Below are 22,500 nucleotides of genomic sequence, written 5' to 3'. Positions count from 1 at the left end.
CTCTGAAAATGTGGCCCTCAAAACAATCTAATTGAATATCCTGCTATACATCATACAAAACAATGCGACCAATATCTTTTTCACTTTTGTGATGTTTTTTTCTACCCAGTAATGAGCTTGTGGTCACGTGTTGAATGACAGCTATAATACACAGTCCTCCAGATGCTGAGCCCAAAGGCCAGACAGGGTCTAGACTTCCAACATGTGTCTGCTTTATGTGCAGCTCAGCTCACGTGAGTCCTCCTTGCATATGTTCAGTGTCAGTGTGCTAAACAAATTACTGCAGTCGTTGACTTACATCCAGATTTGGGAATGTTTTGATGGTTATTTTTTACCCCTCTCAAGATCTTGGTGATATAGCACTTATTAAAATATGTATTTTCAGTTACACTGGGTAGGTATCTATTTTAATTTTCCTGAGGGAACTTTCCTGAAGGAATCAATAAAGTACTGTCTATCTATCTAGGTAGGAGGGTTGTTCTGAGGAAGATGCTGGAGAATAAGTCTGCAGAAGACATTTGGCATCTTTTCTTGTGTTGCAGAGCACAAACGGGAAGTAATGAAAGCGAGATGGTGTATTCAGGTGCATTTTTATGGCTTGCTAAAACAATGCTCAGCTTGAATTGAACCAGGGATACATTTAAATTGAATTAAAATTGATACATGTTTGTCCTATCACTAACCACACTTGTTGTTTTTTCAGCTGATTTGAGCATTTTTACTACACTTGTTGTTGCATACAGTGGACTGCTTTGCACTAAGTTATATTTAATTGCATAGAGTACTGTGCAAAAGTCAGATTTGTTTACAATGTTGTAGTAATGGGGTGTGTTATTTTTCTGTTATGTGTGAGTGGGCTACTTCTTGGTTTGTGTAGTATAGTAAACAGACCATTATAACTTCCATAAAATATATTTACTGTACTACTACTATGTAGTAGTAGTACCTTTAAGCAGATCCTCATCGAAATAGAATGGTGTGTTTTTGTCCAATAAACCAACCTTGGTATGAAGTTACATTGTATTTTCTGTGTAATTCTGCAAACAATGTATTATATGCTGTTTTACTATGTAGAAAACAACAACAACAACAAAGCCAGTTGTGGCCTTTTGCACAGTACTGTATAATGTGCAATTATTTTAAATGTGCAGAGAGTGTTCTACCCCATGAATTCAGCTCCAGCCTCCCCAACTGGACAGAGGCAATCTCCTCTTCATGTAAAGAAAGGCCAGGTACGCGGCGCCGCCCAACACGCCGATCAACAGCGTGGTTCCGGCAATGGCCGGTGCGTTCTTCCGGGCAACGCGAAACGCCACGGGAAGCACGGCCGAAATCAGGATGTTGTTGACATGGCCCAGCACCCTCCTGAAGGCCGGCCGCTCCAGCACGCGCTCGTAATAGCCCTCCAGGTTGGCGCGGCTGCCGTTGCCCCAGTAGCGCCTAGACAGGCCGAGGAACTTGAGGCGGTGCAAGGTGACGGCTAGGGAGACGTCGGCCATGCTGAAGAACTCGCCGCACAGCCAAGACTGACTGTTTTCTTCTAAAATAAAAAAGGTTCCACCATACAAATCACATGTCTGCCTCATTGTGTTGCTAAAAACTTCACCTGGTGTTTCTTCCACCCGCCTCTGCAGCTCAGTCTCCACCTGGTCCATCACACTCTCTAGTTCATCCAGAAGCTTTTTCAGGTACTTCATGTTGTCGTGGTCAAACAACTTGGACTGCAAACACAGTTTCAAGATCAGCATGTATCTGACAGGTAAACCACTTGTTTTGTTCTTATTGAAATGACTCACCTTTAAGCGCCTCTGTTTGGCTACGTAAGCATCTTTGAGCTCCGGGTTCTCTTCTGCCAGCTTCTTCAGCTCCGACTCCATGTTTAAGATCTGCGCTGTGGCACAGAAGACACTGGTGATAACTAGTAACTCTGAATAAGGTGCACCAGGACATGTTTGGTTTTTTTCCAATCATGTGGAATAGGGATGATGTTGCCAAATGAATGTGCCATTCAAACGTCCCAGTGGACATTTCCATTAGCCTATAGGCCACAAGTGTCAAACTCAAGCCCCGGGGACCAAATCTGGCCCGCCACATTATTCTATGTGACCCGCGGAAGCCTGGAAATAATATGCGTTAATAAAATGCTTGATTTTTCTTACTAAATATATTTGTTCTTTCCCTTTTGACATTAAAAATCATGTACTGCATACAATTACATAGCTTTTAAAATTCAATATTATCAAAATCAAAATGTTACATCATGTATTCCAAAAATATTTGTTGTTAAAATAAAGATAAATACTGTACTTAATTATCTGCTTGACTTATGATTTCAAAACAAATTATTAATAACATTGTAGACTGTAAAATTGACAATAGATTTTACGGTTAAATTCCGTTTTTTTTACCGTAAAATCAACTTTGGTACTGTTTTTTTCAATATACTGTAAGACACTAAAACTTTAAAAAACAAACAAAAAAAAACATTAAAACAACAAGATTTTATGGTATAAAAAAACAAACAAACTGGCAGCTCTGTTGCTTGAATTTTACCACTAAAAACAATGATATGGTTTTTCCATTGCATTCCATTAATTCATTCCATTTATGCTGTAAAAAAAAAAACACTGCTTCTGCTGTAAAATTCTGGCTGCCAGTTTTTAAAGAAAAACTTAAAAAAATGTTTGCAGCTTAAGTAAAAAAATATATTGTTAATGTATATTCATATATTACTCATTGTTAAAGCGGCCCTCTGAGGGCAACCATATCTGCGTCGTGGCTCTCAATGAAAACGAGTTTGACACCCCTGCTATAGGCCATGCTGAATACCACCTAGGAACAAACACAACATAAGCACCATATTAAACATACCTGACAGCATTTGCATTTCAAAATATGGTACAATATCCTGAAAAATTAAGGGATTTTCAGGATAGACACTAACACTGTCACGAGCCCCAACCCCACATCACCATTGTCCATTTCCAGAAAGCTAAAGACCTGGGTTCGGGCTTCTACTTTCATTACACTGCAAAAAAAAGTCAGTAGATTTTACAGTTAGATACTGGCAACTCAGTCACAATTTTACTGTTAAAATGAAAGTGCTGCCATTTTTTCCATTTACAGTAAAGCAAAGTAAAAACACAGCATATTTTACGGCAAAAAAATAGCAACTCTGTCACCAGATTTTTACTCTTGAAATTGCTACTGTTTTACTGTTTTCCAAAAAAAACAGCGAACACAGATTTAACAGTAAAAAAAAAACTGTCAACTCAGTCGCCAGAATTTCATTGCACAGTAATGCACCATGAAAACAACCACCAAAGATTTTCCGGTAAAAACAATTGGCAACTTAAGTCGCTACGATTTTACCGTAAAAATAAAAGTAATATTTTTTTCCATTTACAGTAATGTACTAATGTGTGTTCTTGTATTTCTAGCCTTCTTGAGACATCAACATGGAAGAGTACTTTCCATATGAGGACCGGTGAACAAGTTAGGACATAAATCATGGTCCCAATACAGAAAACCATTGCATCTAATAGAGAAAGTCTCATTTGCACCCCTGGTGGTGAAATCTATCAAAATTAGGGTGGTCCCAAAAAGGAGGGATTTTTCAAATTGACTGTATGTCGGTTTTAAAAGTGCTGTCCCTCTGGTCAGATCTGAAATAACAAGTGTGTGTAAAAATTTGAAGTGCTCCCCCTCTGGCTAACATATGTAATAACAAGTGTGTGTAAGAAATTGAAATGTGCCCCCTTTGGCCAAAATTAATTAAAAATTAAAATAAATATGTATATAGAGACATACTGTAATAACTTGAAGTAAATAATGAAGATTAAAAACCAATTACAAACAAAAAATTAAAAAAATGAACTAAAAGCTTACCTTTTTTATATTTACAGAGTATGTATATATTATTAATGTTGTAAATACAAATCTTTATATATCTAGAAAGGGTGGTCCTAAGGAGGTAAGCATTTTTCAGAGGTCTCAAGAAGGTAACAAATACAAGAAAAGTGTGTGTGTGTGTGTGTGTGTGTGTGTGTGTCCTGGGCATGACGTTAAAGTGCATCCGGCAGTGGAGACTCCTCTATGGGGTCTTGGGGCACTAGGAGGTTTACCCCTTTACTACTGTTACCCCAGGTGGCCCTTGGCAAAGGCCTAGTACCTGACTGCCCCGGAGCCAGGGATACGGTGAAGACCTCAACGGCGGAGCAGGCGGAAGACGGTAGATGTAAGAATCACCACAACGGCTGCGATGGCGGAAGAAGGCACCCCCACATCCATATGGGCCCAGTTATGGGGAAATAACAACCCAAGACCTCAACGGTGGAACAGGCGGAGGATGATTGCTAACCCTATGGAGCGTCACAACGGCTGGGATGGCGGATGAAGGCTGCAGCAGAAAAGGGTCCCAAGTCGTCTTGGACTACATGCCACTGGACCCTGTCAAGGATCGTGTGGTGACTGTCTGTGCACCAGTCTCCACACGTTAAACAAAGTCACGCACAGGCATCCTCCATAAAGGGATACCCCCCTACCAGGAGGATTGTCATACTCGCTTCGAGTGATCGCCGATGATGGTGTGTGTGTGTGGGTGTGTGTCTGTGTGTGTCTGTGTGCTTGTGCCTGTGCGTGCTTCTGTGTGTGTTCGTGACACGAAGAAAAGCTCTGATTTGTTAGCTTGCTTGGTTCCCATGTGTAAATGTGTAAACCAAAAAATAGGACGACGTGGATTTTTTTATTTGGTTCAATATGGTAATTTTGTTAAACTACAGTAAGTTGCTGTTCTGTACCTGCCAGTGTGGTGGACTTGTATTTCAGTTGTACACAGTGCCTATTGTAAAAGTACAGTATTCACCCCCTTTGCATGTTTTAGCCATTAACCTTTATACTTGAATATGTTTGGTTTGAAAGAGGGTTAGTGCCAATAAATGTGTGTCTACTGTGACTTACTCCGTATGCTTGTGGCAGCATAAGCCGGTATGTGCGAATCCACAGTGATCTCAGGGTGCAGGATGCAGCCGTGGGTGTAGGCATCCATCTGTAGTGAGTCCAGCAGCTCTCTGTAATGCTGCACTCTGTGGTAATATGTGCTTCCCTCTTCAGGTATCAGTCTGGGAGTGCCCTCTGCAGGTTAAGAAGAATAGGAGAAATTAACAAGAAGTAACACACTGCAGGTTTGGCTATGGATAGAACACACAAATGGAAGGATGTGGTATTTTAAAAGTCAGATGCTTACCAGATTATCTCTCCATTTAAGCCAACAGGATAAAGCTAATATGAGTCAAAAGGAAATGACTGAAAAATGAAAAAAAAAGGAACTAAACATAAATGATGAGGAAAAAAGGAAGTGCAACACCACTGTGACCCTCACTCTCACCATCACTGAAGTTTTGCTCCAAGTAGTCCATGATCTGTGTGGGGTCACAGATTACATTGTCATCATGGACCAGGACCGGCACCTCGCCAGTGGGATTGAGACGCATGAACCACGGCTCATTGTGCTCGCTGAGTGGTAAGCTCACATCATACTCGACGCAGCGCAAACCTTTCTCTGCTATGGCCAGACGCACCTGGAAAAAACATGTTTACATAAGTCAACGCCTGCACAGAATTTAATGAGATCCAAAATACCAGATATTTCTGTCAACTGGCGGGCTAATCACTAGGTCACAACTAGATTGCTAATTGCTAGCTGGCAACTCGCTCTAGTTGCCAACTAGCAATTAGAGCGTTAATTGTTTTCTGGCAATTAAAGCGCTAATCGATAACTTGCTTATTGCTAGCTGACAACAAGAGCTAATCGCTAGCTGGCAACTAGAGTGTTAATCGTTAGCTGGAAAATAGTTTCCAAATTGCTAGCTGGCAAATAGAGAGCAAATTGTTAGCTGGAAACTAGTCTGCAAATCACAAGTTGGCAACTACAGCACTAATCGCTAGCTGGCAATTACAGCGCAAATTGTTATATGGCAACGAATCCCCAATTTGCTAGCTGGCAACGAGAGCGCTAATTGCTACCTGGCAACTAGTGCGCTAATGACAACTAGAGAGCTAATCGCTAGCTGACAACTGTGATGTGAAGTTAAAGGCCCACTGAAATGCGATTTTCTTATTTAAACAGGCATAGCAGGTCCATTCTATGTGTCATACTTGATAATTTTGCGATATTGCCATATTTTTGCTGAAAGGATTTAGTAGAGAACATCGACGATAAAGTTCGCAACTTTTGGTCGCTGATAAAAAAGCCTTGCCTGTACTGGAAGTAGCAGACGAGTAGCGTGACGTCACAGGTTGTGGAGCTCCTCACATCTGCACATTATTTACAATCATGGCCACCAGCAGCGAGAGCGATTCGGACCGATAAAGCGACGATTTCCCTATTAATTTGAGCGAGGATGAAAGATTTGTGGATGAGGAAAGTGAGAGTGAAGGACTAGAGGGCAGTGGGAGCGATTCAGATAGGGAAGATGCTGTGAGAGGCGGGTGGGACCTGATATTCAGCTGGGAATGACTAAAACAGTAAATAAACACAAGACATACTCTATTAGCCACAACACAACCAGGCTTATATTTAATATGCCACAAATTAATACCGCATAAGAAACACCTCCCCCCTCCCGTCCATATAACCCGCCAATACAACTCAAACACCTGCACAACACACTCAATCCCACAGCCCAAAGTACCGTTCACCTCCCCAAAGTTCATACAGCACATATATTTCCCCAAAGTTACGTACGTGACATGCACATAGCGGCACGCACGTACGAGCAAGCGATCAAATGTTTGGAAGCCGCAACTGCATGCGTACTCACGGTACCGCGTCTGCGCATCCAACTCAAAGTCCTCCTGGTAAGAGTCTCTGTTGTCCCAGTTCTCCACAGGCCAATGGTAAAGCTTGACTGTCATCTTTCGGGAATGTAAACAATGAAACACCGGCTGTGTTTGTGTTGCTGCCCGCAATACACCGCTTCCCACCTACAACTTTCTTCTTTGCTGTCTTCATTGTTCATTGAACAAATTGCAAAATATTCACCAACACAGATGTCCAGAATACTGTGGAATTTTGCGATGAAAACAGACGACTTAATAGCTGGCCACCATGCTGTCCCAAAATGTCCTCTACAATCCTTGACGTCACGTGCCGGCGTCATCATACCGAGTCGTTTTCAGCAGGATATTTCGCGCGAAATTTAAAATTGCACTTTAGAAAGCTAACCCGGCCGTATAGGCATGTGTTGCAATGTTAAGATTTCATCATTGATGTATAAACTATCAGACTGCGTGGTCGGTAGTAGTGGGTTTCAGTAGACCTTTAAGTTAATTATATTCAGATAGAGCTTTTTCTCTAGTGACTCAAAGCACTTTACATTGTAAAACCCATAAACTACAATTTAAGCCAGTGTGGGTGGGATTGGGAGAAAGGTGGCAAAGTGACTTGCCCAAGGACAACGGCAGTGACGAGGATGGAAGAAGCTGGATTCGAACCAGGAACCCTTAATTTTCTCGACGCTGCTTTACCATCTGAGCCACGCCACCCAACGCATTAATCGCTAACTGGCTAACTATTGCTCGCTGGCAACAAGTTCGCAAATTGCTAGCTGGCAACTACAGCGCAGATCGCAAGCTTGCAACTAGTCCGCAAATTGATAGCTAGCAACTATAGCACTAATTGCTAGCTGGCAACTCGAGTGCTAATTGCTGGGTAACTTAAACGCTAACAAGAATACAATAATATAGTTGTTTTTTTTAAACTGCAAAGTACATTGAGGAGGGTGTCCATGCCAATGCCATTTATAAACAACACTACAGTGTGTTGGATAGATGTTAATGTGTATTTAAAAACATTTGAAATTGTTGAAAATAATATATATGAAAAAGTCTAATCAACTAAAGAATTTACAACAACCCTGTAGTACCTCCACAGACCCCTTGAGGGGCACAAACCCTCTGTTTAAGACCACTGGTTTAGAGATAATGTTTATTCTGGTTGGTAAAACTGCACTGCGTCACATTGATGTTTCTAATGTTTGTTTATTTCGGTCAGAATATTAAACAGTACGATGCAGTCCATGAATTAGGACAACAATACTGTTGAAACAATACACTACAAATAAACACGTCTCCAACAAATGGGAAATGATAGATGTTACAAACGTGTATCTTTCAGGACTGCATATATGAAACAGTACTTATTATTTTATTTACTACACACGGCTGTCCTAATGGACGTCCTAATGGGGAGCTGTCCGTCGACATTCGGTGCTGAAAGGGACGCTTACCTTCTGTGAATTAAACGACTGCGTCCAGTGGTAAAGTGTTAACTTTGATTCCTTTGCTTTGACGACAATGTCATGTTGCTCTCGCTCGTCCTCGCCTGAGTCCTTCTGCAGAAGAGCCGCATTCTCCGCGTTGCTTTCCGAGCTGATTTCAGTCGCCATCTTTTCTCCTCTTGGGGACGAGCGAGCAGAGGGAGTGACAATGGTCGCGCTGACTCAATGCTCTCATCTACTGGCTCGGAGTATTACTGCATCCCAATCCAAAATCCTTTAAAATCCAGCCCTTTGAGGCATTTGTGATTAAGACAATGGCGTGCCGTCAGAGCCTGCAAAGGCCTTCTCTGCTGGCCTAACAAAACCAGAAATCATGATCATAATTAAAGAATTTTTTTTGCTTACTTTCCCTAATTTGCAAAGACTCCTCCCACCCCCACCAAAGACTGTTTTCACTGCTGGACTCTAGAAAGAGGTTCCGCAGCCTCCGAAGCAGAACCTCCAGGTTCTGTAACAGCTTCTTCCCTCAGGCCGTAAGACTCTTGAACGCATCATAATTATCCCCTCAACTCCCCCCAAAATGGATTAAATCGCTGGAATAAAAAAGACAATATAACGTACATCCATAAACGTGGATGCATATGAAAAAGTGCAATATATTTATCTGTACAGTAACCTATTTATTTATTTATATCTGCACCTTATTGCTTTTTTATCCTGCACTACCATGAGCTAATGCAACAAAATGTCATTCTTATCTGTACTGTAAAGTTCAAATTTGAATGACAATAAAAAGGAAGTCTAAGTATAAGTCTAATATTATGCTCCTTCCAATGCTGTTGTATTTAGGTTATAGAGTTTTTATCCAATCAGAATTCAGATAGCTTATGTTGCCATGCTGTATCAAATCTGCCCGAGGCCTTAAGAATCAACAATGCTGGCGTCTGGCAAACATTTGACAGACAGCTGCAATAGCCAATCAGATCACAAGTTGTTATCAGTAAGGCCTTCTAGATGGCCTAAGGCAGATATATATTGTGATGTTATGAGCTAGGTAGGGCAGCACGGTGGCAGAGGGGTTAGTGCGCCTGCCTCACAATACGAAGGTCCTGAGTAGTCCTGAGTTCAATCCCGTGCTCGGGATCTTTCTGTGTGGAGTTTGCATGTTCTCCCCGTGACTGCGTGGGTTCCCTCCGGGTACTCCGGCTTCCTCCCATCGCCAAAGACTTGCACCTGGGGATAGATTGATTGGCAACACTAAATTGGCCCTAGTGTGTGAATGTGAGTGTGAATGTTGTCTGTCTATCTGTGTTGGCCCTGCGATGAGGTGGCGACTTGTCCAGGGTGTACCCCGCCTTCCGCCCGATTGTAGCTGAGATAGGCACCAGTACCCCCCACGACCCCGAAGGGAATAAGCGGTAGAAAATGGATGGATGGATGAGCTAGGTAACTAACAACTCCATTGCCCAGCATGCCACAGTAGTGAAGAGCATGCGCAGTAGCCCCGTTTAGGTCGTTGATGTTATCGATGAGAACGCTGTGGCGAAAACTTTAAGAACTCATCCAACACGCTTCGTCTGCACCTTTTATTAGACAAGACAACACATATATTTGCAAGGCCATTTTCAAGAAGGATATTTAAAGAGAAACTACATCTTGTGAGACCATGTCGGCCAACCCCAGAAGCTAGCTCAGCTTTCCCGGCGATGAAATGGGGAAATGTCCACCACACAACGAGGGATACCACTGGCTTATACGGCGTGAAATGGGTTCTATAAATTGTGAGTTCGAATATCTTATTTCTTTAGTTTTTTACGTGTAATGTTTTTGGCAATTTTAATTTTGACAGTACCACTGTAGAGGTTCTTCAGACCACCACACACTGCCAGGAATTCAGGGTATAACACTGTTTTATTTTGTTCTCAAGGTGCGAGCCTTTTGCTTCCCAGCAACAGTCTTTTCTGCGTCTGCCCAGCAGCACCTCCAATTCCAACTACTCGTCTCATCACGGCTGCTGCTAATAAAGGCGACAGGTGATTAGATAACATGGTCCACCTGGGCCATCTACGCACCTGTCGCTGTCTTCGAGGCCGGTCCTGGCAACACCCCGTTCCGCGGCAGTCCCGCAGGCCACGCCCCCCTCCACAACCACATAAAATATGTTTTAATTGCTGATGCGGATTTATTGATTTTTAAATGAGCCAGAAAATAACCAGTTTTGTACACTGTTGATGCCCAGTAAATGTGTTTTTGTATTGTATTTCTCCAGCAATGGTCATGTGGTGACATAAATGATGGTATTTTGAGAGGTAATCATTGAAGTCTGACATCACTGAAGGCCTAGGTGGGAAACGCACGGCCCGCCACTGGATTAAGGGCTATATAAATAAACTTTTATTGCTTGATTGATTGATTGGAAGTACAGTGTTTACTTACGGTTGCTCTCAATCCATCTAAAATACTTATCTTCAAAGCTAAACAGGACGTACAAGTCCTGAAGTTTTTGCACAGCGTAAAAGCTTTTTTTCATTTTTGTTATACTTATTTTGCTCAAATATCCTAAAGTCCTAAACAAAAATATCCATCCATCCATTTTCTACCGCTTATTTCCTTCGGGGTCGCGGGGGGTGCTGGAGCCTATCTCAGTTACAATCGGGCGGAAGGCGGGGTACACCCTGGACACGTTGCTACGCAGGGCATTCACAGATAGACAGACAACATTCACACTCACATTCACACACTAAGGCCAATTTAGTGTTGCCAATCAACCTATCCCCAGGTGCATGTCTTTGGAGTTGGGAGGAAGCTGGAGTACCCGGAGGGAACCCACGCAGTCACGGGGAGAACAGGCAAACTCCACACAGAAAGATCCTGAGCCCGGGATTGAACCCAGGACTATTCAGGACCTTCGTATTGTGAGGCAGACGTACTAACCCCTCTTCCACCGTGCTGCCCTAAACAAAAATATAAGAAATTTTATTTTGTATTAAATCCGACCATTTTAAAGGCCTTTTGATCAAAAAAATATCACGGGTTTAATTTCGTAAAATAAATAAAACATATGCAGATGTTTACTAATTAAAAACGGTATCATCATTTGAACAAAATTTATGTTTGATATTTTTGTTTAAGGCTGAATTTGAAGAGTGACTTGAGCAAAAAAGTAAAGAAAATATTCAAAATGTTTTCATGCCCTTTTGAAAAAATGAAGGACTAAACATGTCGGATTTGGCTTTCGGTAATCATCACCTGTAAAAAATTGGACATTGCCATTTCAAAATGTAACATTTAAATTTAACAAGTTTAACCCTCTTAAATCATGTATAATGGATGAAACACAACAACAATGATGGTCAAAATACAGAAATCTATTTTCTGTAAGAATACAATGGTCAGCCTTTGTCTCTTCAAGGTTAATTAATATTTATCTGCATTATATGTTTTCCAAAATGTCATTTTAATACAGCGCCGCAAAAACTACTGAATGCTCATTGCTTCATGTATTATTCACAAAGTTATGAATATGAGAGCAATAGAACAAAATCCACTTCACATTTTTTGTCCATATTTTCACTACTTGGATTAATAACATAGCATACAACTGGCTCTTTACATTTTATAAAATAAACATTCCAAATTAGAATTAGCGAATTAGGGCCACATTAGAAATATAATAAATAGTTACACGTTGAATGTTACACAATGTTACTAATAAAATTACTAAAAATAAGCAGCATTTTTGACACAAAGCTGACATGATTGTTTTTTTCTTTTTTTAAATGTACACTATATTTTATTTTATTTTATTCTGCCTTGGTTTGAAAAAGATTACTCTCTATCTATTATGCAATTTGACAACAGATGTTGCTGTACGCGCCTAGTTTTTGAAGTGGTGTGATAATAATTTATAAACATACGTATCACTAGGCTATATATAATAATAATACACATCAGTAAAGAAAAAGTACAAAATGTTTCCATGCCCTTTTGAAAAAATATCAAATTTGGCTTTTCGGGTATCATCACCTGTAAAAAAAATTGGACCTTGCCATGTAAAAATGTAACATTTAGATTTAACAAATGTAACCCTCTTAAATCATGTATAGTGGATGAAACACAACAAAAAATATGGTCAAAATACAGAAAAAAATTACTGTAAGAACAAAACAGTCAGCTTTTGCCTCCTAAAGGTTAATTAATATTTATTTGCGGTAGAAAATGGATGGATGGATGGATGGATGTTTGCCAAAATGTCATTTTAATACAGCGGTACAAAACTATTGAATGCTCATGACTTCATTTATTATTTACAAAGTTATGAATATGAGAGCAATAGAACAAAATCTACTTCACATTTTTAGTCCATATGTTCACTACTTGGATTAATAATAATAATAATAATAATACGCCTGGCTCTTTGCATTTTATGAAATAAACGTTCCAAATTAGAATTAGAGAATTAGAGCCACATTAGAAATATAATAAATAGTTACATGCCCCGATGCAGCTGAGATAGGCTCTAGCACCCCCCGCGACCCCTAAAGGGACAAGCGGTAGAAAATGGATGGATGGATGGATGTTGAATGTTACACAATGTTACTAATAAAACTACTAAAAATAAGTAGCTAGTTGTCACTTTTGACACAAAGTTGACATAATTATTGTTTTTTTTTCCTTTAAAAAAATGTACACTATATTTTCCGTTATTTATTTTATTCTGCCTTGATTTGAACAAGTTTACTATCTATTACGCAATTTGACAGCAGATGTCGCTGTACGCGCCTAGTTTTTGAAGTGGTGTGATAATAATTTAGAAACATACGTATGACTAGGCTATACATAATGATAATACATATTCATTGCATATTTTTGTGTGCATTTATAAGAAACATGTCTTAAATTTTCAATATAAATAATGTGACCGTTATGTCAATAAACCAAAACGGGGGAAATGCACATATTAATAAGGTGTACACTTGGTCCGCATTGATATATTATTGCAGGGGTCACCAACCTTTTTGAAACCAAGAGCTACTTCTTGGGTACTGATTAATGCGAAAGGTTACCAGTTTGATACACACTTAAATACATTGCCAGAAATAGCCAATTTGCTCAATTTACTTTTAACTCTATGTTATTATTAATAATTAATGATATTTATCTTTGTGGAAACACTGATCATCTTAATGACAACATTTTATTTTTATATTTTCTCTAAGTGCACATTTTTCAAATTGAACATTTTCAAATGATCACTTCTAAGAAAGTCTTGTGAAATCACAATATCCCATTTTAACTAGCTAGCCACTAACATTTTTTAACAAATCATGAATTACTTTGCACCATGTTTGTACAAATAATAACTCATGTAAAATACAAAAGTCAACCCTCAAATATTTAAATAAATCATGTGACACTTTGAACTGGACACTAAATCTGTTATCTGTTTCTTTGTCAGTTAGTGAAGACCAAGTATTTAAAATATGTTCTTGGATTTTTAAATTCTATTTGAGTTTTGTCTCTCTTAGAATTAAAAATGTCGAGCAAAGCGAGACCAGCTTGCTAGTAAATAAATAAAATTAAAAAATAGAGGCAGCTCACTGGTAAGTGCTGCTATTTGAGCTATTTTTAAAACAGGCCATCGGGCTACTCATCTGGTCCTTACGGGCTACCTGGTGCCCGCGGGCACCGCGTTGGTGACCCCTGTATTATTGTATAAGATGGGATCTTAGTGGAGGAGGGAGGATGCATCAGTAATGGTAGAAGTGGGAGGAGTCTATTGTGATGACGTTTTATCTTCAGTGGGGAGTCTCTCTCTCTCTCTCTCTTTCTCTCTCTCTCTCTGGCGCGGGCGCGCTCCCTGAGTGTCCAGTGGGTGAGAGGGGGGTGACAGCCACGCTCTACGGACACACGGGTGCTTGCCTCCGGTAAATGACGCCCACCATTCATACCTTTACACTGAGCTATTTTGATCATATACACATCACATGAGTGCACGGAGGAGGGAGGCTCACCTCCTCCTCTACCGCTTTTTCTCCCACTAGTCATCCTCCATCGACGGCATCGCCATCCATCCCTCCTCCCTCCCTCGCCGCGGTGCACAATCTGCCCTTTTCCCTCCCAATCCAGCTTTGCATCTGAATGACGGGCGGAAGGTTCGACTTCGACGACGGTGGCACATATTGCGGGGGTTGGGAAGATGGCAAAGCCCACGGACACGGCATCTGCACCGGACCCAAGGGCCAGGGCGAGTACGCGGGCTCCTGGTCGCACGGCTTCGAGATAGTCGGCGTGTACACCTGGCCCAGTGGGAACACCTACAGGGGATACTGGTCCCAGGGCAAAAGACATGGACTCGGCGTGGAGAATAAAGGAAAGTGGATCTACCGCGGGGAGTGGAGCCATGGCTTCAAGGGGCGCTACGGCGTCCGGCAGAGCCACAACACACCTGCGAGATACGACGGCACCTGGAGCAACGGGCTCCAAGATGGATATGGCATTGAAACATACGGCGACGGAGGTAAGGAGACATGTAACTGCACATCGTGGCGCATTGCACTTGAACGCATCATTTGACAGGTTTGCTTGCAAGCAGAAATTGAGAACACAGTTACACCATATGTAGAAAACGTGTGGGATTATTCTCTGTATGTACTAAAATATGACATCTATGCATTGACCAATTAGGCGTTGGACTTGCCCAGGGCAGGGGTGCCCAACTCAGTTTTGGAGGGCCTCTTCACAATTATGGCTACCCTCAGTAAAAGTGAATATACAGTATATGAATATAAACGTATAATATCATTGTTTCACAGCTTGCATAGGCAACTCTTTTATTCATTAGATTTTTTTACTAACAGACTGATGGATAACTTACTTTGAAATCGTAAGTCAAGGTGACGAGTAGATATTTAAGTATTTATTTTTGATAAACAAAAAAATAATGTGTTGAACATTTTTTGTATTATCAGATAATATTAATGTGTGAAACATAGGCAAATGCATGCAAAATTGAAAGAACACATACATCGGTCCAGAAAGTGCTGTATTATTTCCAGCCTTTCGCAGGCCCCCCCAAAAAAATTGATGTGGCGGGCCACAAAAATGGTGTGACTGGCCACGTAACATTTATGTGGCGAACCACATAAACTAATTTGGTGTACTAGATAATGTTGTAGGCCACGTAGGCCACATAAATAACGTGATTGGCCACATAAAATAATGTGGCCAACCTCTTGAAATGAAGTGGCGGAACACATGATGTGTTGTGGCGCACCGCATAAAATGACATGGTGCACCATGATAAATAATAGACGATATTAAAAGATGCGGCAGACCACATGAAATTATTTTGCGCACTGCAGTAAATGATGTGACGGACCGCATAAAATAATGTGGTAGATCACATAAAAAGATGTGGCGGACCACATTAAGTAATGTGGTGGATCGCATAAAATGATGTGGCAGACCACATAAAATAATGTGGTGGATCACATAAAATGATGTGGCAGAACACATAAAATGTGGCTAAATGGTGGGGTGTGCCAATTTAAATGATGTACCAGGCCAGATCAGGCACCCGGGCCTTGAGTTAGACACCTGTGGTCTTGACCCTTAGGCTGCCCGCTGAATTTGGAGCGAAGTTTTGTGTCCAATCCAAATCAATGGACAAAAATGTCCATGAAGCAACGTGTACCAATACGTTTGTCCGTGTGGTCTATTGTCCATGGTTTTGGTCGCTTATTTTTAGGTGGCCACCACCCTGGTAGTGTAATGGTACATGCTGGCGTCTTTGTGCAGATGCTGCAGGTTTGATTCCCGTCCAGGGCCACAACACCTAGCCATTGGAAATGTGCCAAGTGCAGATAAATGGGAGTGTTGTGTCAGGAAGGTCATGGGGCGTAAAACTATCCCAGGTCAAATATGTGATCGACTTGCTGTGTTGGGAAACACCAAAAAATAATCATTTGTGGGTGGAGACCATTAAGTTTGGATACAAAGTCCCCTCAACAAGAAGGAATTTGTAGAAACACAAATGTCACATTTTTTTTCTTTTTGAAAGCAGTATTTCTTATTGTCGTTTCAGTGCCGATTAATTTGTACACCTCTGCTTTTGAAACACAAATGGTTTGGTCCTGTAATTGTATGTCCTTTTATGTGAACCAAGAAGTAGCCTGCTAGCTAACAAATGGATGAACAAACCGGCTGGAAGTAGCCCAAAACAAACACAATTGCAGCATTTCTGTTAGAGGAATTTAGTTTGGCTTTTTGATGTTTGGCTCATGTTTGTAATTGCAAGAACAAAGAATAGTTCTGTAAAGTCCTGTGGTCTTGTTGGTATCTACGAACCAGGAAGTATTTGCTAGCTAACAAATGGATGGACAAACAACCTGGAAGTAGCGCTAAACAAACACAAATGCAGCACTCATTTTTGTCTGAGGCAATTTAGTTTAGCTTTTTGATGTTTCGCCTGTGTTTGAAACTCAGAGAACAAAGAATAGTTCTGTAAAGTCCTGTGTTCTTGTCCGTATCTCCAAACCAGGAAGTAGCTTGCTAGTTACCATATAAATGGACAAATAACCTGGTAATAAGTCTTAGACAACAATGAGCTCCACATTTCCCCGTCTCTTTTTGTCGTTTGAGTTACAATTAATCAGTTTCACCCTTCTCTAGAATCAAAAATAGTATGGTTAGTAAGTAGTTGTAATAAATACTATAGTATCTAGTTGCATGTCGTCCGTGAACCAGGAAGTGGCCTTCTAGCCAACAAATTGATGGACAAACAACGTGTTAGTACCCCTAAAATAACCCAATTGGGGCGCTTTATTGTGTCAGGGAATTTAATTTTCTCCATAGATGGGTCATGATGGAAATGCTCCCCCATCCCAGAATACTGTAGTGTCGCCTGTTATCGCCATCTTTCAGGAACTAGGAAGTAGCCTGCTAAATAACAAATGGATGTTTTGTGTTGCCTTCTGGCATGGTGATGTGTTTCGTGATCCAAAATGCAGGCATCTTGCAGGTCATTTGAGTTTAAATTCCAGTAAAGAGATGTGCCCCTGGGAAGAGCATGTGAAGCTCAAAGGCAAAACCTAGCATCGCATAGTAGCATGAAAACTTATAGTAGCATAGAGCTAAACAGGAAAGCATTCAGTTGCGTGAAGTGAACAACAAACCTGCACCGAAGGCAGGTTAACCTGGCATATAAAGCTGTTTGATTAGCGATCAGAAGCAGGTTAGTCTCCTGATCACTAATCAGAGGCATGTGAATTCGATCAGCACCCCTAGCGACCAGAGGTAAACAATGAATGGAGCACTAAAACAAATACAACCTCAAACGCAGGAAAACCACAAAAAAGGCAAAACAAGTCCAAACCTGTGTGACAGGTCATGACAGTTTTTGAAGTTTGAACCATGATGGAAGTGTCCTCCCTCTCTCGTTGTTTAATGGACTTCCCCACGAACCAGGAAGTAGTCTACTAACAGGACTTTTGTGACCTGCTTTTGAAAACAGTGCTAGTTCAGGTTTGTTGTAAAGCAAGGAATGTAACTTGTGCTTTACTTCGTGCACACAACAGGCAGACATCATGTTGCTGTTGCTGATTATGAAACAAGTGGCAGCGTGATTTTTAAGCGTCCACATCACAATCTGAGGTCTTATGTCGCTGAATAAGTGCCACCCATATGATGGGGGACAGGGCTTTGGGGAAATCAGCTGATCCGAGAGGATATAGAGAACATCTGGCTGTCTGACCCAGCAGCGTCCTGATCACTTGATCTGCAGGGTCGCCAAATTGAACCGCAGCACAGCACCAGCCTGTTAATCTCACACTGTTCATCCATCTAAATTTCAGCCTGGCCCATGGATCGTTTTCCCTCTGAAAGTGAACATTACGGTTTATTGCATTGTGTTGGTCGGTGAGCAGCGGATCAGCGAGCTTGTTCCTATTATCAGGGATCAGGTTGGTAATATGATGCCATCGAGGAGCCACTAGTAGGCCGAGCCCATGCCGATCGGCATCAGCAACACCAAACGGGATTAATGAAGCATTCCTCTCATTGTGTGACTCATAGCCGTTCCCTGTAGTCGGAGACAAACGCATAGTCGTGAATGTGCCTACTGTCAGTGGGGGAGTTACTGGCTGCCTGAAAATAGGCTGCGAGCTCAGTGATTCACATCCCCAGTGATCCTCGGTATCTTCATCAAACGACTTTGTTGAGGTTCATGCTTGAGGAAACATTCCAGTTGATGTGACATCTTTCTTAGCAGTGAATCTTAGCCTCAGTTCACATTTCAATTAAATCCAAATGAAATAAGTATTAAGATCATTAGAATGAGATATATTTACATTCATATACCTTTTATTCTGTATTCTCCTACAATGACAAGTTTTTCCCGCCAGATCAGACTGCAGGCAATGGACCGGTGGCGTAAAATGGCGCCATTGTCCAATTTGCATAATTGGCCTTGACGCAAAACTTAGTATTTGTATGTGGACATGTGAAATTGAGCTTTTTGGTTTGTGTCATGAAAAAAAGTTGTGACATGATTTCATTATTTTGTACCTAAAAACAACATGAAGTTATTGACTTACTGTATAGGTGTTGGTTTCATTTTTTTCCTGTAGAAGATAATTTGCATGGGCTGTTAAAATAAACATCTATGATGTTTTCCCGGGCTCCATATAAGTGTGGGTTGATTTTTAGAGATGTCTGACATATTACCATATTTGATGAACAAATACAGGTTTAATGTGCTGCCTTGTCTGCGGTGGTATTAGGTATTAGGCCATCTACTGTTCAGAGTTGGAATGACAAGCTCTACATACATTGTAAGCTTGGGCAAAAGCGCAAAATCTAAAAATAAAACATTTAATGGACACTTAATCTTTTTGGGGTGGAACAAATTTAATTAGGGTAGGTCACCACAAATAGATTCATGTATGGAAACACTGAGTGAAAACAATACCATTAACTGTACGAAGTTGGAATGCCATGCTACACAGACACTGTTTGCATATTTGGCTTACCGTGCAAAATAAAATAAAAAACAGTGGACACCAATTCTTTCTGTGGTGGTACAAATTTAATTGTGGCAGGCCGCAATAAATGAACAAATGAATTGAAACTGAGTGACAAAAAGGCTATCTGCTGTACGGAGTTGGAGTAACATGCTACACAGACAGTGTTTGTATGCTTGGGCGAACGTGCAAAATAAAAAAAAACAATGGACACCAAATCTTTCTGTGGTGTTACAAATGTTATGGCCTTCTACCACAAATGAATGCATGGAAACATTGAGTGACAATAATGACTTAGTAACATTGCGGGGAAATGACTACAATTGTTCATTGAAAGTGTGACCTTTCTCAGTATGATACATCTCTAACTAATTGGAAGCAGTGTTATGTTGAATGTGTTGTTACTGTACATGTGCATAACTTTCTGACTTATGTACCCAGGCACCTATCAAGGCCAGTGGATGGGCGGCATGCGTCACGGCTACGGCGTGCGCCAGAGTGTCCCGTATGGGATGGCGACTGTTATCCGTTCACCTCTGCGTACATCAATGGCTTCCCTGCGCTCCGAGCAGAGCAACGGCACCGTGCTTCAGGACCTCTCCTCCCCCGCAGACACGCCCACAGGCAACCGCGGCGGCTTCGTGCTCAACTTCCACTCAGACAGCGAGGTCGTGACGGGCAAGAAGAAGGGCCTCTTCCGCCGGGGCTCCCTCTTCGGGAGCCTACGGCAGCTGCGTAAGTCCGACTCCCGGACCTCCATCTCCAGCAAACGCAGCTCGGCACGCAGCGACGCCACTATGAGCCGCATCAGCTCCAGCGACGCCAACTCCACAATATCCATCGGCGATGGTGAGCTGCAGGACGAGGACCTTCTCCTGGAGGACCACGTGGATGCCACCACCACTGAGACCTACATGGGAGAATGGAAGAACGACAAACGCAACGGATTTGGCGTTTCGGAGAGATCCAACGGGATGAAGTATGAAGGAGAATGGCTGAACAACAAGCGCCATGGTTATGGCTGCACAGTTTTCCCAGATAGCACTAAAGAAGAAGGGAAGTACAAAAATAATGTGCTTGTGCGTGGAATTAGGAAGCAGCTGATTCCTCTAAAGAATCCCAAAACCAAAGAGAAGGTGGATCGGGCAGTTGAGGGAGCGCAGAGGGCTGCAGCCATCGCCAGAAGCAAAGTGGAAATAGCTTCTTCTAGGTAGGAATTTCTTGCTTATTTTACACCGTCAATGTCTTCTGACAAGTAATGTTGGTCTGATCAGAGGCTGTCAACAGTTTTGACCTTCACCCATCTGTGGCTTTTGTGTAGCGACCCCGATCATCCCTGCAATAGTTTTGGTTCTATTCTCTACCCATATCTTTCATTCCCAGTGTGTAGTGCGTTGCTGTCAGGTTAAACCCACAACCGTGCTGCTGGTGTCTCGCTTGCCAAATAACGCAACCTGCAGCCCCCTGCCAAGTGTGGCTCTGATGTGGCATGTGGGCTTTGACAGGTGGATGAAACGTGACCTTTTTAAAAAAGCCTCAACCCCTACTGGGGACACAGGTCAATGGACACAGCATCGCTTTGACATCCTCTGCTTTCAGTGCCTTGAGTTGTTAGGCCCAGTACCCCAATGTGTACAAGCTATGGGAAGGGCAAAGATAATGTTCTGAATGCTGGGTGTCAGTTTAGTTGATTTTATTTACCGTGCACCCGGAAAGTATTCACAGCACTTCACTTTTTCCACATTTTGTTATGCTACAGCTTTATTCCGAAATGGAATAAATACATGTTTTGCCCTCAAAATTCTACTCACAATACCCCATAATGAGAATGTGAAAATGTTGCTTCTTTTAGTTGCAAATTGATAAAAAAAAAAAAAAAAAGTCACACGTACATTAGTATTTACATCATTTGCTCAAAACTTTGTTTAGCACCTTTGGCCTTGAATATGATGCTACAAGCTTAGCAATAGGGTTGTACGGTATACCGGTATTAGTATAGTACCGCGATACTAATGAATCATATTCGGTACTATACCGCCTCTAAAAAGTACCGTTCCCCTGCCCCCCCGTCGTGTCATTGCTGGTTTACGAGCAGAGGAGCTTGTTCGGCAGCGCACAATCACAGAGTACTTACAAGCAGACACGTCACTTCCTGTCAATGAGAAAGGACGCAAAAGAAAAACGCTCCGCTTCTGCTACCGGAGTTTTTGTTAAGTCTGAAGATTTTGACCACTGATTTGTGATCACAGCCACAGGAGAGTCACCTGGCATCTTCGATCTGATATTGGTCAGTTGAGAGGCACAGATACGCTGAAATAAGGCGAGTTGGAAGAGCCGTTAGCCTCAAGCCAACGGCGCCTTGCCGCAGTTCAAAGCGGTTGCCTGGCAACCAAAAGCTACGGCGAGTTTACAGCTGTTTTAAAGTGATTCCGACGTCGCAGAGTGATATAAGTTGACAGGCTGACACCCAAAATTGATCTCTGAACGGCGCAAGGTACGAAATTGTTGAAAAAACAAGTTAAAAGTACCGCAAGTTGCTAAAGAAGTAACTGCCGTTAAGACATAAGAGGCACTGACGTCATCGACTGCCGCGATGCCAAAAGGTAAAGGAAAGACTGAACAAGATTTGAGGCTGGACACAGGACATGATGGGAATCAAGAAGGGATACAAAAAATACTCCATGATTTTAAAGAAGAAATGTTAGAAAAATAGAACTACACGGTGGAGGGATGGAAAGAAGAAATGAAAGAAATGAAAGAAGAACACAGACGAGATGTGAAAAGTCTGCAGCAATGTATAGAAAGTCTGCAATCTCACAAAACCATCAGAAATAATGAAGCCACTGAAATGGGCAAACAAATAAAGATCCTTCAAGAAGACAACAACATGCTGAAGAATATCATAGATGGAATGGATCAGGATAAACGGATGAATGATATCATCGTGACAGGGCACCGAATTAAACCAAGATCCTATGCGAAAGCTGTGAATAATGAAGGTGAACCAGATGAAATGGATATGGTCTCAGCAGAACAGCAAGTGGTCAACTTTCTGCAATCAAAAGAAATTTAAATTGACATTAATACCATCGAAACATGCATCCCACTGAACGGAAGAAACAACAACGCCACTCCAGTCGTGCTCGTGAAACTTGTAAACAGAAAATCTAAAATGGCATTGCTGAGACAGGGAAAGAAGC

General features: G+C 41.6%; 2 protein-coding genes across 4 annotated transcripts in view; one reads left to right on the top strand and one right to left on the bottom strand.

The window, feature by feature from the left end:
- Window positions 1–578: 578 nt before the first annotated feature.
- Window positions 579–8,501, bottom strand: gdap1 (ganglioside induced differentiation associated protein 1). Its single transcript, XM_061965629.2, has 6 exons — window positions 8,289–8,501; window positions 5,387–5,579; window positions 4,960–5,133; window positions 1,797–1,891; window positions 1,607–1,721; window positions 579–1,540 (listed from the first exon to the last, which is right to left on the bottom strand). Exons 1-6 carry the CDS (start codon window positions 8,445–8,447, stop codon window positions 1,173–1,175), a joined length of 1,104 nt encoding a protein of 367 aa, XP_061821613.1. The 5' UTR covers window positions 8,448–8,501; the 3' UTR covers window positions 579–1,172.
- A 5,610-nt stretch (window positions 8,502–14,111) lies between these two features.
- The window catches only part of jph1a (junctophilin 1a), a 114,713-nt gene continuing 106,324 nt past the window's right edge, over window positions 14,112–22,500 (top strand). For 2 of the 3 annotated variants that reach the window (XM_072913484.1, XM_072913483.1), the window contains exons 1-2: window positions 14,167–14,799; window positions 19,742–20,510. In XM_072913484.1, coding sequence (XP_072769585.1) covers window positions 14,421–14,799; window positions 19,742–20,510 — 1,148 coding nt within the window. In that variant the 5' untranslated portion in view covers window positions 14,167–14,420. Of the gene's footprint in view, window positions 14,800–19,741; window positions 20,511–22,500 lie in introns of all 3 variants that reach the window. The other variant, XM_061965630.2, reaches the window with a different exon arrangement.

Source organism: Nerophis lumbriciformis, linkage group LG07, assembly GCF_033978685.3.
Source record: "Nerophis lumbriciformis linkage group LG07, RoL_Nlum_v2.1, whole genome shotgun sequence".
NCBI lineage: Eukaryota > Metazoa > Chordata > Actinopteri > Syngnathiformes > Syngnathidae > Nerophis > Nerophis lumbriciformis.
Note: the sequence above shows the minus strand (reverse complement) of the source record. Positions and strands in the feature narration are given on the sequence as shown.

Excerpts from the sequence above, each read along its gene's own strand:
- gdap1 (XM_061965629.2), bottom strand. The coding sequence starts at position 8,447 with ATGGCGACTGAAATCAGCTCGGAAAGCAACGCGGAGAATGCGGCTCTT. Across the intron at positions 5,134-5,386 it reads GGAGCAAAACTTCAGTGATG|AGGGCACTCCCAGACTGATA; the intron begins GTGAGAGTGAGG and ends CTTAACCTGCAG. Across the intron at positions 1,541-1,606 it reads GCGGGTGGAAGAAACACCAG|AAGAAAACAGTCAGTCTTGG; the intron begins GTGAAGTTTTTA and ends TTTTTATTTTAG.